The 14,177-nt window shown below is 41.7% G+C and overlaps 1 protein-coding gene across 2 annotated transcripts; it reads left to right on the forward strand.

The window, feature by feature from the left end:
- The first annotated feature begins 839 nt into the window (after positions 1–839).
- Positions 840–12,119, forward strand: LOC127599720 (zinc finger protein 92-like). Of its 2 annotated transcripts, XM_052063898.1 has the most exons (9): positions 840–935; positions 2,044–2,320; positions 3,984–4,042; positions 5,270–5,484; positions 7,660–8,375; positions 9,612–9,821; positions 10,027–10,150; positions 10,604–10,837; positions 11,416–12,119. In XM_052063898.1, the coding sequence occupies exons 2-9, from the start codon at positions 2,045–2,047 to the stop codon at positions 12,036–12,038; spliced, it is 2,457 nt and encodes an 818-aa protein (XP_051919858.1). In that variant the 5' UTR covers positions 840–935; position 2,044; the 3' UTR covers positions 12,039–12,119. The 2 variants fall into 2 exon arrangements, with proteins under 2 accessions (XP_051919858.1, XP_051919859.1); XM_052063899.1 differs by lacking the exon at positions 840–935 and having other exon boundaries at positions 2,223–2,320; positions 3,984–4,066.
- The last annotated feature ends 2,058 nt before the right edge of the window (positions 12,120–14,177 follow it).

Consider the following 14,177-nt stretch of genomic DNA (forward strand, 5'->3'; position numbering starts at 1 on the left):
GCTGGCAACCGATTCAGGGTGTCCCCCGCCTACTGCCCGAAGACGGCTGGGATAGGCTCCAGCACCCCCCGCGACCCTAGTGAGGATCAAGCGGCTCGGAAGACGAATGAATGAATGAATGAATATAGTATGTGTATGGTATGTTATTTATTCACGTACTGTGTAATAGGGTGACCATATTTTAATTTCCAAAAAAGAGGAGTCGGTCTTGGAAAAACTGAAATTATACTCAAAGATCTCAGACATTACTCTAATAATTTTAAAATAAGGCTTCATTATACTGGAAAAACATGCAACAAGCAATATGGAGGTGATAAGTTTGCATGTTCTCCCGTGCCTGTGGGTTTTTTTTTTCAGGTACTCCACTTTCCTCCCAGATTCCAAAAACACGCATAGTAGGTTAATGGAAGACTCAAAATCGTCCCAAAATGTGAGTGTGAGCATGGATGATTGTTCGTCTACGAGTGCCCTGCAATTGGCTGGCAACCAGTTCAGGGTGGACCCCGCCTACTGCCTGTAAGCAGCTGGGATAGGCTGCAGCACCCCCCGTGACCCTTGCAGGACCTCACGCTTGATAATGAACACAGCAGCTCCACTTTCTCACGTTGACTGGCGGTGCTTGCTTTTTTTGTTCCGCCAGTGGGTACGTCATAACGGCACACTCCGCCTCTCATTAAAAAACAAAAAACGTAAGTAAAATTACACACATACTAAATGGTCCCATGAGAATAAATCATTTTCATAAATGATTGATCAAGAGGACTTTTTAGTCACCCTAACGTATACACAAGAATATAACACAACAGTTGTATGAGAGGAAATCTAAGACGTACGGCACACATTTCCAGCCGGACCAATAGCGATGCGGACATTTGGCTATTTTGCCTCTGGATAACGTTAGAGTCTTCACCATACATATTGGAAGAATTTCTATGGTAGATATAATCGGCATACTTTGATCTCCAAGTCTCCATGTTGTTGTTTTTTTTTCTTATTGTGTAACATCGATGCTGGTGTTTGTGACCGAGTCTCACTAGCCAGGCAGCTAATAATGCTCGCAAGGGCAAAATTCTGTCGCTCGTCTACAAATGTAAACATCTCTGATGTGCGTGTATTTTTAAACTAACGTATGTAATCACACTGGTCGTGAGAAGAGCAATAGAACATAAAGCACAGTACAGTTTACGTTTATCTTCTTGAGTAAAGAAAAATAATAGAATCAATTAAGAACATCTGATATTTACAAAACCACTGTTTATAAGGTTGAACACTTTGTTCAAGTTACATTGAAAATCTACATTAACACCTACATTATGACATAATGTGACCCAATACAAGAGCTGATACAACAATGCTCTGTTTTTATTGAAACTGACAAAGAGTATGGGATTAATTACATACTGATTTGACATGTTTATTAGTGTGCTTTTAATTTGCATTGGTTTGGCACATTCCATTTAGGGCTGGACGAATTCGGAAAAACGTGATGTGGGTGTTCAATTTTGTATTGTTATATTGATATCAAACGTGCCTAAAGTAATTTATTTTCAAATGAAATATTTTTTAAAGCAGAAAAATAAGTATCCTCGATGTATTCTTAAATTTAATTACGTACGTTTTTTGTGTTCGTACTGCTCATAGATACTGTTTTCCTGTTGGATGGCCTATGTAAAGTTGCATCTGATTGCTCGATGTCAGATTAAACCATATAATTCCATGATGGATTTTTCACACATCTTTGTGACATGCATGTTATATATGTCATTGTCATGATGCTGATAATTTGACATATTGTACAACCCTAATTCCTCATACTTTTTACTCTAATGTAACTACCTCAGATAACCAAAATATTAGATATGCTCTCATTATTATGCTCTGCAATTCTACGCTACCATTAGCCACCATAAACTACAGACACATAACTTTGTATCACACTATGGCATTAAGATTAGGATTGAACCCAAAATGTAAATTGGTTAATATGATGTTAAATTCTGTTAATCAATTAAGTGACTTGTTTATCTCCCTTTTTTGTTATAGGATGATGGCCTCCCCTCTAGCTCCTTCCATTCCAACTGCTCTGACTTCATTTCTCTCTTCGTTAGTACCCCCTGGCTTCGCTGTGGGGCCTTCAATGTCATGTAAGGGAAGACTTGGACTGTGGTGGGTTGGTCGAGCTCTGAGGGTAGGAGAACTGCTGAGGCGGGAAGGTCAACGAGAATGGGTACAGAAGTTTGAGACTGACCCACTAACTCCCTCAGACCTTACCATGACTATGGAATCCATCCACCCAACAGATAGAACAAAAGAAGAGAGGGTATGTTGCATGCACATTTAAAACAAAGAAAATGGGAACTTTCAAGGAAGAATCGATGCAATGAGTGTGATTTCGATGTATTTGTTTAAAGAGCAAAATAGTGCTTTTTAAATTGTCTTTGTATTCATGTTAATGGATAATTTTGAGATAAGCAATTTAAAAAAACGTGTATGGAATACGTACACCCCCCCCCCCACACACACACACACAAAAGCTTATAAAGCTTATAGGTAACTCCTCCTGGCCTAGCGAACTGTCAGCCAATTTAGTAAGTAGTTTTTCTCTCACTGCTATTTTGTTGTGCAAAGTTTGATATTCTTCCTCTTCAATTAATGTCATGGCCAAAATGCTGAAAACATTCCCCAACGGGTCCATACGAGGCACAACAAACAAGATAATGACAGAACAAGAAACAAAAAAACAATGAAAAAGCAGAGTTCTCGCAAATGGCTGCCAACGACGGCGCCGTCTTGATACAGTGACAAAACAGAGGTAAACGTGAGTTTGTCACAGCTCTTTTGGAATGTGTTGGAACCATAAAACTCTGTTTATGATTGTTTGCTAAAAACAATACTTGATCATTTTGAACATTAAATATCTTGTCTATGTAGAGTATTCAATTAAATATAGGTTGAACATGATTTGGAAATCACGACCTGGTGGTCCAGTGGTTAGGGTGTCAACCTCACAGTGCAGAGGTACTGGGTTTGATTCCAGTTCCGGCCTTTCCTGTGTGGAGTTTGTATGTTCTCCCTGTGCCTGCATGGTTTTCTCCGGGTTCTCCGGATTCCTCCCACATTTCACGAAATTGTCCCTAGGTGTGAGTGTGAACGTGAATGGTTGTTTGTCTCTGTGTGCCTTGTGATTGGCTGGCAACTGGTTTCAGAGTGTCCCCCGCCTACTACCACTAAGATGGCTGGGATGGGCACCCCCCGCAATCCTTGAGAATAAAGTGGATGAATGGATGGATGATTTGGAAATCTTTTTTTATTTAACATCCCAACTTGTTCTGTCTAATTTATGTTTTGTAATATTCCTGGCAAATGTGAAAGATGTACTATGCTTTGGCCAGAATCGTGGTAGCCCGAAACAAACAAAAAAACAACTGGTAATCGTACTTTCATCCAGTTGTCTTATTTAGATTAGAGATGCTAAAGCACGAACTGTTATCAAAACGAAATGAACTGGACACATCACCTTCAATTCAGCTTTCTATTTTGATTTACTGTAACTGTGGGCCTTTAAATCTTCACAATGATTTACCATCCACCCGCAGCAACAATTTCTCTCGAGGTCTTGGATGGATAGATATTAAAGTCCACGATAAAACAATTGCTAATTAAAACCATGCCCCGTGGATACATAGTCAATCCTTTTTCTTCTCTAAAATTGGAGAATAAGAGACAGAGATAAAAGTCATCACCCTGCATAAAATGGTGCAGCAAACAATCGACTATTACAGTTCAACCCTCCTGTGTGTTCCTATTTCTGGCATTTTGTGGGTGCTTTTGGCCATTCTGAGTCAGATATCAACTGCAACATCGCATCTCTGAACATTTAGAGAGAGGAGGTGTGCATTGTAATTTATATTTTGACAAACCTGTGTTCGTGCGTGCAATGAATTCACATTTTCTATTGACTTGGCTTTTCTTTTGTTTTTAAGGCACCTACGCAAATAGCAGAGAACAAAGATTTTCCATGGCGCCAAGCTGCCTGGATCAGGTGAACTGGTTTTCACACCAACAGGTTTTTTTTCTCAGCTTCACAGTATAGTTCACTATTTAAAGTACAGTAATCCCTCGTTTATGGCGGTTAATGGGGCAATGGGGACCAAAACAACCCGCGAGAAACGAAAAACCGCGAAGTAGCAACCAATAAACATATACAGGTTAAAAAAAAAACTTTTTTTAGTCTGCAAACGGTCCACGAGAAGCTGCAAAACAACATTGAGTCACATAGAGCAACAACTACAGTACTGTACTCCGTGTATATTGGGGGAATTTTATTTTTTTTAATTAAAAAATGTTTTTATGAATATGTTTGAAAAAATCCGCGATGCACTGAAGTCGTGATAAACGAACCGCGAAATAGCGAGGGATCACTGTTGATTTAAATTGTAACCCTTAAAAAAAAATCACGTTTCATCATGTGTCCAGTCTAGGATGTTTGAATTTACTGTAGATGCAGTCTTTTATTGTAACACCAAAGATGTAGCTGTACATGACAAAGTGTTGCACAGGGCATTTGACAAAACGGCAATGATCAACCATGGGAAGAAGTAATGATCATTTTGTGGTGAAGATTTCTCTGAATGTCTTGATCTACCATAGCCATAGTAAAAGTCTGCATGGCTGTTGCTTAATTTCCCAAAGCTGATGTCATGTCCTTCTTTAGACTTCATACTCAATGAGACAAAAATGGAGTCACTAAATCATAGGGCTTGACAATTTTGGGAAAAATAACAATCATGATTGTTTTGATTGCGATTGAAATTATGATTACTAAATAATGATTACATTATGATTAATCGTCCAGCCCTAAAGCTTCTGCTAATCACAGTCAAGTGGTGTACCCCATTTTGCCTTAATGACTTCAGATTCAATCAATCATTTCATGTATGTCAACGATTATAATTCCACACAAAGCGATTCCGAACAATGACTTAATTATTAAGTGATTCATCCGTAGTCATGCACAGCTCAAGAGTATAACCAGGGCAAACGGCAGCATGATTGTAATTCACAATAAAGATTGTCAGTATACAGAATGCCATAATGCAGCTTTCTTCCTCTCAGTGCATATACAGGGGCGATGTCATGTTTTTTTTTCTTGCCAGTAATTTGCATTTGAGCACAGGTGCCTACCCAGAAACAAAAATTTCCCCGCACTCCATTTGCAGATTTCAAACAAACAAATAAAAAAACAATCTGTTGCTTTTGTCTTCCACAGCTTTGCCTGCCAGGTGCAAAGCAAAGCTGCGAACAATGTAGCAGTGCAATGTATGTGTGCGGAGATGTGTGTGGGCATATGTGTGAGTTTGTGTTTGCGCGTGTGTCATGAGATTCAGCCGGGAACGGAACTGCTGTTGGGTGATGAAACTGATGGAGCTAAGGATGCAAGAAAGAGACTTGATGCACAGAACATCTCTGAAGGACAGCAAAGAGGTAACTAGAAACTACACAGTGTTGATTGGAGTGACAAGGAGACATTTGGCTTCGCCTTAGTGGCCGTGAAACAAACACTCTAAATAAATCGGACTTTCATGCCCCAAAGTAACAATGTGTAAACATCTGGCCACAGCTGTCTGACTTTAGTCAGAACAACACAATTCTACTGTCATCTTAACGCTGCAAGTTCATATGCTTTTGTATGGTTCATGGAATTGCAGTAATATGATCATACTTTTAGTAGTCTGGTCAGTAAATTCATACTTCACAAATTGACTCAAATGATAAGAAATATTTGTCTGCAGATGATATTTTCTCATCAGGTGTGTAATTTTCAGCTTTGGGACGAATAGAATTGCTCTAGTCAGCTGAAATTCTTTCAAAAATGTCTGTGGTATTCTGAGGTGAAAACGACGTATATTTGAAAACTGAATCATATCTGCCAAACACAAAATTACACGCACATGCACATGCACACACGCACACGCACACACAAAATTACTGGGGTTGACTGTCAGTGAGCTCAATTTGACCTATTCGGGTTATTCTTTTAAATCGGAGATGGGTTAAAAAAATAAACTAAAATTGTTTTGACTCATTTTGATGTATTTATTTACCCCTAAAATTGGGTAAAAACTGTATAACCCAATTTTCTGGCTCAAAGTGACCAAAGTGTGGGTCGGTCCGTTTTTGCCATAGTAATTGGGTTAAATTTACCCCAAATTAGTTATTTTTGACCTAACTGTTTTTAGAGTGGCGGCCCGGTAGTCCAGTGGTTAGCACGTCGGCTTCACAGTGCAGAGGTGCCGGGTTCGATTCCAGCTCCGGCCTCCCTGTGTGGCGTTTGCATGTTCTCCCCGCACCTGCGTGGGTTTTCTCCGGGTGCTCCGGTTTCCTCCCACATTCCAAAAACATGCGTGGCAGACTGATTGAACACTCTAAATTGTCCCTAGGTGCGAGTGTGAACGTGGTGGTTGTTCGTCTCTGTGTGCCCTGTGATTGGCTGGCAACCAATTCAGGGTGTCCCCCGCCTACTGCCCGAAGACGGCTGGGATAGGCTCCAGCACCCCCCCGCGACCCTAGTGAGGATCAAGCGTTTCGGAAGATGAATGAATGAATGAATGTTTTTAGAGTGCACACAGACGAACAACCATTCGCGCTCACAATCACACCGAGGGACAATTTAGAGTCTTCCATTAACCTGCCGCGCATATTTTTGGAATGTGGGAGGAAAGCGGCGTACCCGGAGAAAACCCACGCAGGCCCAGGGAGAACACGCAAACTCCACACAGGAAGGCTAGAGCCGTAATTGAACCCTGTTCCTCCGCATTGTGCGGCGGACGTGATAACCAGTCGCCCAACGTGCTACCCCCATTCCACTAATCCTTTATTTTATCTGGTTCGAGGGTTCTTTTCTGTGGGGAGAGTGATGAGACGTTCTAAAGCAGAGGTGTCCAAAGTCGGTCCTCAAGGGCCGCTGTCCTACCCGTTTTCCAGCTCTCCCAGGAGCAACATACCGGATTCAAATCATCAGGATCGTTCTAATGCTGCTTCAGAGCTGACTGAGGAGCTGATCACCTGAATCAGGTGTGTTGCAGGCGGGAGAAATGGAAAACAGGCAGGACATTGGCCCTCCAGGCCCTGGACATGTCTGTTCTAAAGGAGGCACTAAAATCTCCTGCATTATCTCGCACCAAAAACCAAGCTTATATTATGAACTTCTTGTTTTTATAACATGCCTGTTTGAACATCAGGAATGATCAAAAGCATCTCTCAAAAAATGATGGGATACAAAAATACAGTAATGAACAGTTACTGCTAGAGGGAAATTTGCTTTGGTTGTTTTGTTGTGGAGGTAGATTCATGACAAAATAAAACTAATTGGAAGAACATACACACACACACACACCAAAGGTCAAAATCTGTTATGGTCTTCATTTATTTGCCTCGCTGGGTTCAGCCTGTTTTAAGAGGGTGCTCCGGTCCAATGCAAATGAGCCACTGCTCATCCTGGAGGCAGTTCTTCATCTCCAAGACACTAAATTACACTTTGCGATTAGTGTAGTGCATCTGTGGCACATTTTTGGACTCGGTGACAGATGCAAATGCTCCATGGGTTTTCAATTTTCTCGTAATTTCCAACCAAATAACAATTTCAAACCGTATTTTCAGATTACCCAGTGGAACAATTAAGGGATCCAGAAGTGGCTGTGCCCAACTCGCAGACGGCTGAGGAAATAAAAATACATGACAAGACTGATAAAGAGGAAAGACAAAAGAAGGACCCTCATGACCGCTCCTTTGGTCCTAACAGAGGCAAACAGAAGGAAAGGAGCACCGCAGTTAAAACTACAGCGAAAGTGGACAATATTGTTTTGACATCAAATGGCCCCAACATCAGCACTGGCCCTGTCATGGATGCAGTTGACACTCTTTCAATGTTGAACTCTCCTGATAAGCATAGAATTTTATGTCTCCCAACTCGCACTGTCCGCTGTAGCTCTCGTCTGGCTGCTAAACCACGACAGGTTCACTGTCAGAAGACCAGCCGTGTAAAAAAACTCTCTGTCCACTCACACCCAGACAGCCAAACAGACATGCAGGAGAGTCTCACGCAGGTTTCAGAGTCCTCTGCAGAAGCAGAGGTTTCCATGGCAACATCACATTCTGATGCTGTGGCTTTCAGAGCAGAAAATGGGACAGTTGAAGCTCGCACGTGGTGCCCAGAAGTGAGAGAGAGGCGCCACAGGTGTTCCGAGTGCGGGAAGAAGTTCTTTCAGATTGCCCACTTGAGGAAACACAAGTTTAGTCACACAGAGACAAAGCCCTTCACCTTTCTGGACGGTGGCCAAAACTGTACCTCTGCAGAGACCTTTCTGGCCCACCAGGTAGGATTCAGCTAAATGAATCTTTTTATAAAACGAATTATTTCTAAAAGCTATTATTGAAGAAAAAAAACAACAACGATTGCTTTTCAGTAGAATATTATGACATTTTATTTCCAGTAATGTGAAATTCAAACACCACAGAAAATACATCTGAAGTTGAAATTGAATCAAAACAAGCTTCTTAATCGTACTGCCTTATCCAGTGTTGTCCTTCTTGGACTTTTTTGTTTCACACTTAGTCATCATGTAGTGACAAAAGTATCCAAAAAAATGGCTTGTGGTCGAAATAGTGCATCCACTGGCTCAAATATTCGGCACATCCACAGTATTTCAGGACATTGCACAAGGTGTGTCAGAAAAGTTTCAGTACTGGTGTCACAAAAAATATATTTGAAATCCAACTTATGTTTTCCCTTTGAACGTAATCACCGTATAATTTCACGCACTTTGCCATCTTTTCCTGCCACACTTTAATGCATCCGTGAAAGGATTCTTCCGGAAAACACCTCAGCTACATCATCACGGCCATCTTGATGTCACTCAGATCTTCATAGCGGGTCTCTTTGATGACCCTGTTGCGCTTGGGGGAGAGGGGAAAACAAAATCACAGAGTCAGATGGGGCCAGTCGGGACCATCTGCACCTGTACAGCAGTGTGCTTCTTGGCAAGGAACTGCTGGATGCTCAAGGGCATCCATAAGCAAGTGAGGTCTTTCATACCTCATACATAATGTCAGGAATAAAAACATCCTGGTTTTTCAGTGATAATGAATATTTCTAGGGGGGGGTTGTTGGGGGGTACACTGTTAAAAAAAGTACCGGTATATATATTTTTTGCCATGTAGTTAAAGTACAATTTAACAAGTTAGGTTAAATTAGGTACAGTATTTATCTAGCTATATCCAGAAATGCATCTGAATAAGGCACTGCCGTTCAAATTCAGTTAAAACAATAACTGAACAAAAATGCTGAAATGCTTTGGTGCTAAATGTTGAATTTGTTGTTTTTGGACATTCTCATAATATCCATCTATCCGTTATCCGAACCCCTTATCTTGACTAGGGTTGCGGGGCATGCTGGTGCCTCTCCCAGCTGTCTTCAGGCAGTTTGCAGGGGACAGCCTGAACTGGCCAGCTGCAGGGCACACTTTGGGAAACGGCCATTCACACTCAGTCACGCCTACTGACAAGAGGCGAAATGCAACACAACGATTCACAACGGTCTGATCTCTCCATAGTTGAGCCAACATCGGGAATGTCCATGTTCCTGTCCTCACTGTGATGAGACCTACGACCTGAAGCAGGACCTCCATAAACACCTGGTCGTGCACACAGGAGAGAAGTCTTATGTCTGTGAGCACTGCGGAAAAGCATATGAACGTCGCTCGTCGCTGCGAAACCACCGCCTCCTTCACTGCAGCAGATTGATTTACCCACAGCTTCCCAAGGTACGTGTTCAATTTTATGCACTCATTACTATTTTTACCCCCAGTGAAATAATGTTGAACTCTGCGTACTTGTCAGTCAAATGAAGACATCTTCCATTTACCATCTCAAAAGTGACTGTCATGCAGTCTGACTGCTGTGCACTTTCAATGCAAAGCCTATGTGATGAGGAAAAAATATATTTTTGATTCGGGATTTCTCTCTCAGTTACAGTGTACCCTCTGTCCGAAGCTGCTGGCAAACTCTGGTTCTCTGAGGAATCACATGAAACTTCACACAGGAGAGAAATCTCATGTGTGTCAGTACTGTGGAAAAAGTTTCAATCAAAAAGGTAACACTTAAAGCCGGTAATTACTCAAGGACATGTGGATTAAAAAAAATGTGTGTACGGTAATAAAATTAATGCCAAACTAAATGATATGTTCAGAACCATTACATTGTTGATACCATGGTGAAGTGCTGTTGAAGGTAGTCGAGCATAACTTGCCTTAGGAGGCCCTAAATTTATTCTCTATAATTTTATAAATGCCCTCTTTCACTTTTGCATTTTCCTATCAAATTATAATCTCAAACAATTTCAAGAAGTGAGGACCTACCGGCATCAAATTGTCGCGGTATTGTGTGTTGAGAGAAAAAAAACCTCATCTTCTCTTATCTTTTATAAAGACGATATTACTGTTGTGTAAATACAATGGAATGAACTAAAAATGTTAACATTTGTGGATATCCAGCCTCATCAACAAATGTCGTCTTGTTACCGATTGTCTGTCTGTGTCTCTCTCAGGGAACCTATCAAGCCATTTGAGGATTCACAATGGGGAGAGGCCATATCCTTGCCCTGATTGTGACCAAAGATTCGCTCAGAAACCTGAACTCAGTCGCCACAGGCTTTCCCACACCGGAGGCGTGTTCCTCTGTAGTTACTGTGGGAAATCATTAAGGGACCCACATACCCTCAAGTCTCACGAAAGATTGCATTCTGGTGACAGGCCCCATTGTTGCCCTATTTGTAAAAAAGGTGAGCACATAAAGTAGATGTCCGCACAAAAAACAGGAAACTGGCTCCCATTGAAAATGTGTTCCACATTATGAAGCGTAAAATATGACTACGAAGACCCTCGACTGTTGAACAGGTGAAGCTCTACATCATGGAAGAATGAGAAATAATTCCACCTATAAAGCTTTAACAATAGTGTCCTCACTTCACAAACGTTTATTGAATGTAGATAAAACGAAAGGCTGAATTTACATAGTGGTAAACATGATGATTATCCCAGCTTTTTTTACACCTTGGAGCCGTACGTTCTAGGTGATAATTATTTGCTAAAAACAATGAAGTTCATCAGTTTGAACATTAAATATCTCATCTTTGTGGTGTATCAAATTAACCCTTTGAGGGACAGCGGTTACAGCAGTGGACAGCTTTTCATGTTGTCAAGTTACAGGGTGCATGAAAAGGTTAAATATAGGTTGAACATGATTTGCATGAATCATTGTATGCTGTTCCCATGTATGTAACGTCCCAACTTAATTGAAGTTGGGTTTGTGTTTACCCGCTAACTTTTTCTTTTGCTTTTTGTTTTGGGGTCGGGCTAGGCTACACTATGGCCACCAAGCTGAGAAGACACATAAAATCTTCTCATATGACAGAAAAGCCCCACAGCTGCTACTGCGGGGCTTCCTACACTCTGAGACAAAGTCTGCTGAGGCACCAAGCGCAGCACCATTCACGGGAGGAAACGCAGGAAGGGATCAAGGAAGGATTGAGACAGAAGGCTAAACCTGCCATGCAAGAGTTGGCAGCAGCAAACTCTCACCACACAAAGCCAGTCAAAGGAAGGCCTAAGAAAGGAGATGACAGAGTACAGAGTAGAGGACGAAGAAGGGGAGAAGAAAGTGGGACAGGCAAAACTTTAAGTAGATCAGAGACCACAGCTGCTACCGGGGCTGATGGAAAAGCTTCAAGTGACACCCAGCACACAGTTGTACTTGTTCATACCGACGATACATCTATACCAAGCTATGGCCCCCTGCTGCTCACCTCAGATGACTTGCACTCAAGAACAGGAGAGAAGCTGGTGGAGGTGGTTATATCAGGAGGTGCAGAGCAGTGCATTGTGGTCCAGGGGCAGCAGACGGTCGGAGATCTGATGATCATACAAGAGGAGGACGGCTGCTCTGTGGCCCAGACAGTTGAGATAAACACAGTGTTGCTTTAAATCCCTTTTATTGTCTGTTGAACAACCTTCACTGGAAAGAAACTACCTTTGGATGTCATAAATTACCGTTTTTGACACAAACTGAGAATGCAATAGTTTTCCTGTCTCCCAACAAGACAATATTTGGCCAATTCTGAATATGTGTCACAAGTCTTTTTCTATGGCATATTATTTTATGGTCTGTCTCTGTAGCATACATGTCATTTGTTATGTCACATGGCGGGTGAAAGGAGGATCTGAAAATGGCTGTCAGTGAATGAGTTAGGTAAACTTTAGTTAAACTAAATAAATAAAATTCATGATTCACCTTTAAGTTCTGACTCTGAAATTGTACAAAAAGAATTTGAACTGTCAAACTACGTAATCTAATTCTATGCCCAAGTTTCCCTTTTATTAAAGTGATTAGTTGATAACATTAGCTGTGCAGTGCTTTCATACTGGATCCAGTGTTATGAATTCCAATTTAGTTTCTCACTGTTATCATTTGGCACACACACACACACACAAAATGGTACCTCTACTTACGAAAATCTCAACATACGAAATGTTCGAGTTGCGAAAGGTAAAAATACAGTATGGGCTGCTACTCGCACCTGCGAGTTTCCTGAATGCAACATGCTAAAAGTTGCTCTGCTATAATAAGATATCCTTTATTTGTGCCGCACTGGGGAAATTTACAGCCTCCAGCAGCAAGAATGTGGCTAGAAAGAAGAAAAAACAAACAAACACTGTTCAATTAGAAGAAATAAATAAAGTAAAAGGACGAAAAGAAACTCAAACAGGGATATGCGCTGCTGGAGAGGCAGCCACTCAGGGGGCGCCATCATATTGGCTATTACCGAGCATCTTCCTAGCATCCCATTGGCTAAGAGGGACCGCTACATATCTGTCTATTTGTGAGGATCGATAGATATTGTCTATGCAACGTCCTCGTCATTCGCCCCCTCGGGTCATGAGGAGTGACGATAGCTTCATGTAAATATATTAACTTTTACCATTTTCACAATGGACACCAAGAAAGTGATGGAGAAAAGATGAAAAGATAAGAAGAAAATATATATATTTTTTGTCCACACAAACAAAGCAAGAGATAATAGAAACGTATGAAAAAGTGATGTGTTTGGTTGATCTCGCCAAAGAATATGGCCGTAATGTATCAACAATCGCCATGTTATGAAAACAAAAGGAAGCCATCAAAGCTATAACTCCTAAAGGCCTCGCAATAATTTCAAAGAGGAGGTCGGCAGTGAACGATGAGACGGAGAGCTTGTTACTCGTGTGGATAAAGGAGAAAGAGATGGTGAGTGACACCGTGACCGAGGTCATAATTTGTGAAAAGGTAACTGTCATTTTTAATGACCTCGTGAAGGAGGATGCAGGTGAAGGAACGTCGGTGAAAGAACACCGGGAGTTCAAGGCATTGCGTGGGTGGTTCGAGAAGTTCAAAAGGAGGGCTGGAATTCACTCTGTTGTTCGGCATGGTGAGGCAAGCAGCGCCGACCACAAAGCGGCTGATGAATTTGTGTAAAAATTCAAACAATTGGTGATTGATGAAGGCTACGTTGCACAACAAGCTTTTAAATGTGGTGAGACGGGCCTTTTTTGGAAAACGATGCCTCCCTATACCTTCATCACAGCAGAAGAGAGGGAAATGCCAGGCCACAAGCCCATGAAGGACCACCTTACGTTGGCCCTTTGTGCCAATGCCAGTGGGAATTACAAAATCAAACCCCTGCTGTTGTACCACTCTGAAAATCCCAGACAATTAAAGACTCACAAAATATTAAAAGACTTCAGGTGCTACGGAGGGCCGATGCCAAGGCCTGCGTCAATTTTTTGTTGAGTGGGTCAATTTGGTTTTTGGCCCTGCTGTGAAGGGGTAGCTAGAGGAGAACAATCTCCCCTTCAAGTGCCTCCTTGTTCTCGACGATGCCGCTGCCCGCCCGCCCGGCCTCAAAGATGATATCCTGGAGGAGTTCTCGTTTATGAAGGTGTTGTTCCTCCCACGTAACACCACCTCTATTCTCCAGCCCATGGGCCAAGAACTCATTTCAAACTTCAAGAAACTCTCTGCAAAACACATTTTCAAGAAGTGTTTTGACATCACAGAAAACATTCAGCTTACCCTTCGTGAGTTTT

The sequence above is a fragment of the Hippocampus zosterae genome, chromosome 4 (assembly GCF_025434085.1).
Source record: "Hippocampus zosterae strain Florida chromosome 4, ASM2543408v3, whole genome shotgun sequence".
Lineage (NCBI taxonomy): Eukaryota > Metazoa > Chordata > Actinopteri > Syngnathiformes > Syngnathidae > Hippocampus > Hippocampus zosterae.

Bases quoted from the DNA above. Each gene is read 5' to 3' on its own strand.
- LOC127599720 (XM_052063898.1), top strand. From the start codon at position 2,045: ATGATGGCCTCCCCTCTAGCTCCTTCCATTCCAACTGCTCTGACTTCA. The intron at 2,321-3,983 runs GTATGTTGCATG...TTTGTTTTTAAG, and splicing joins ATAGAACAAAAGAAGAGAGG to GCACCTACGCAAATAGCAGA. The intron at 9,822-10,026 runs GTACGTGTTCAA...TTTCTCTCTCAG, and splicing joins TTTACCCACAGCTTCCCAAG to TTACAGTGTACCCTCTGTCC.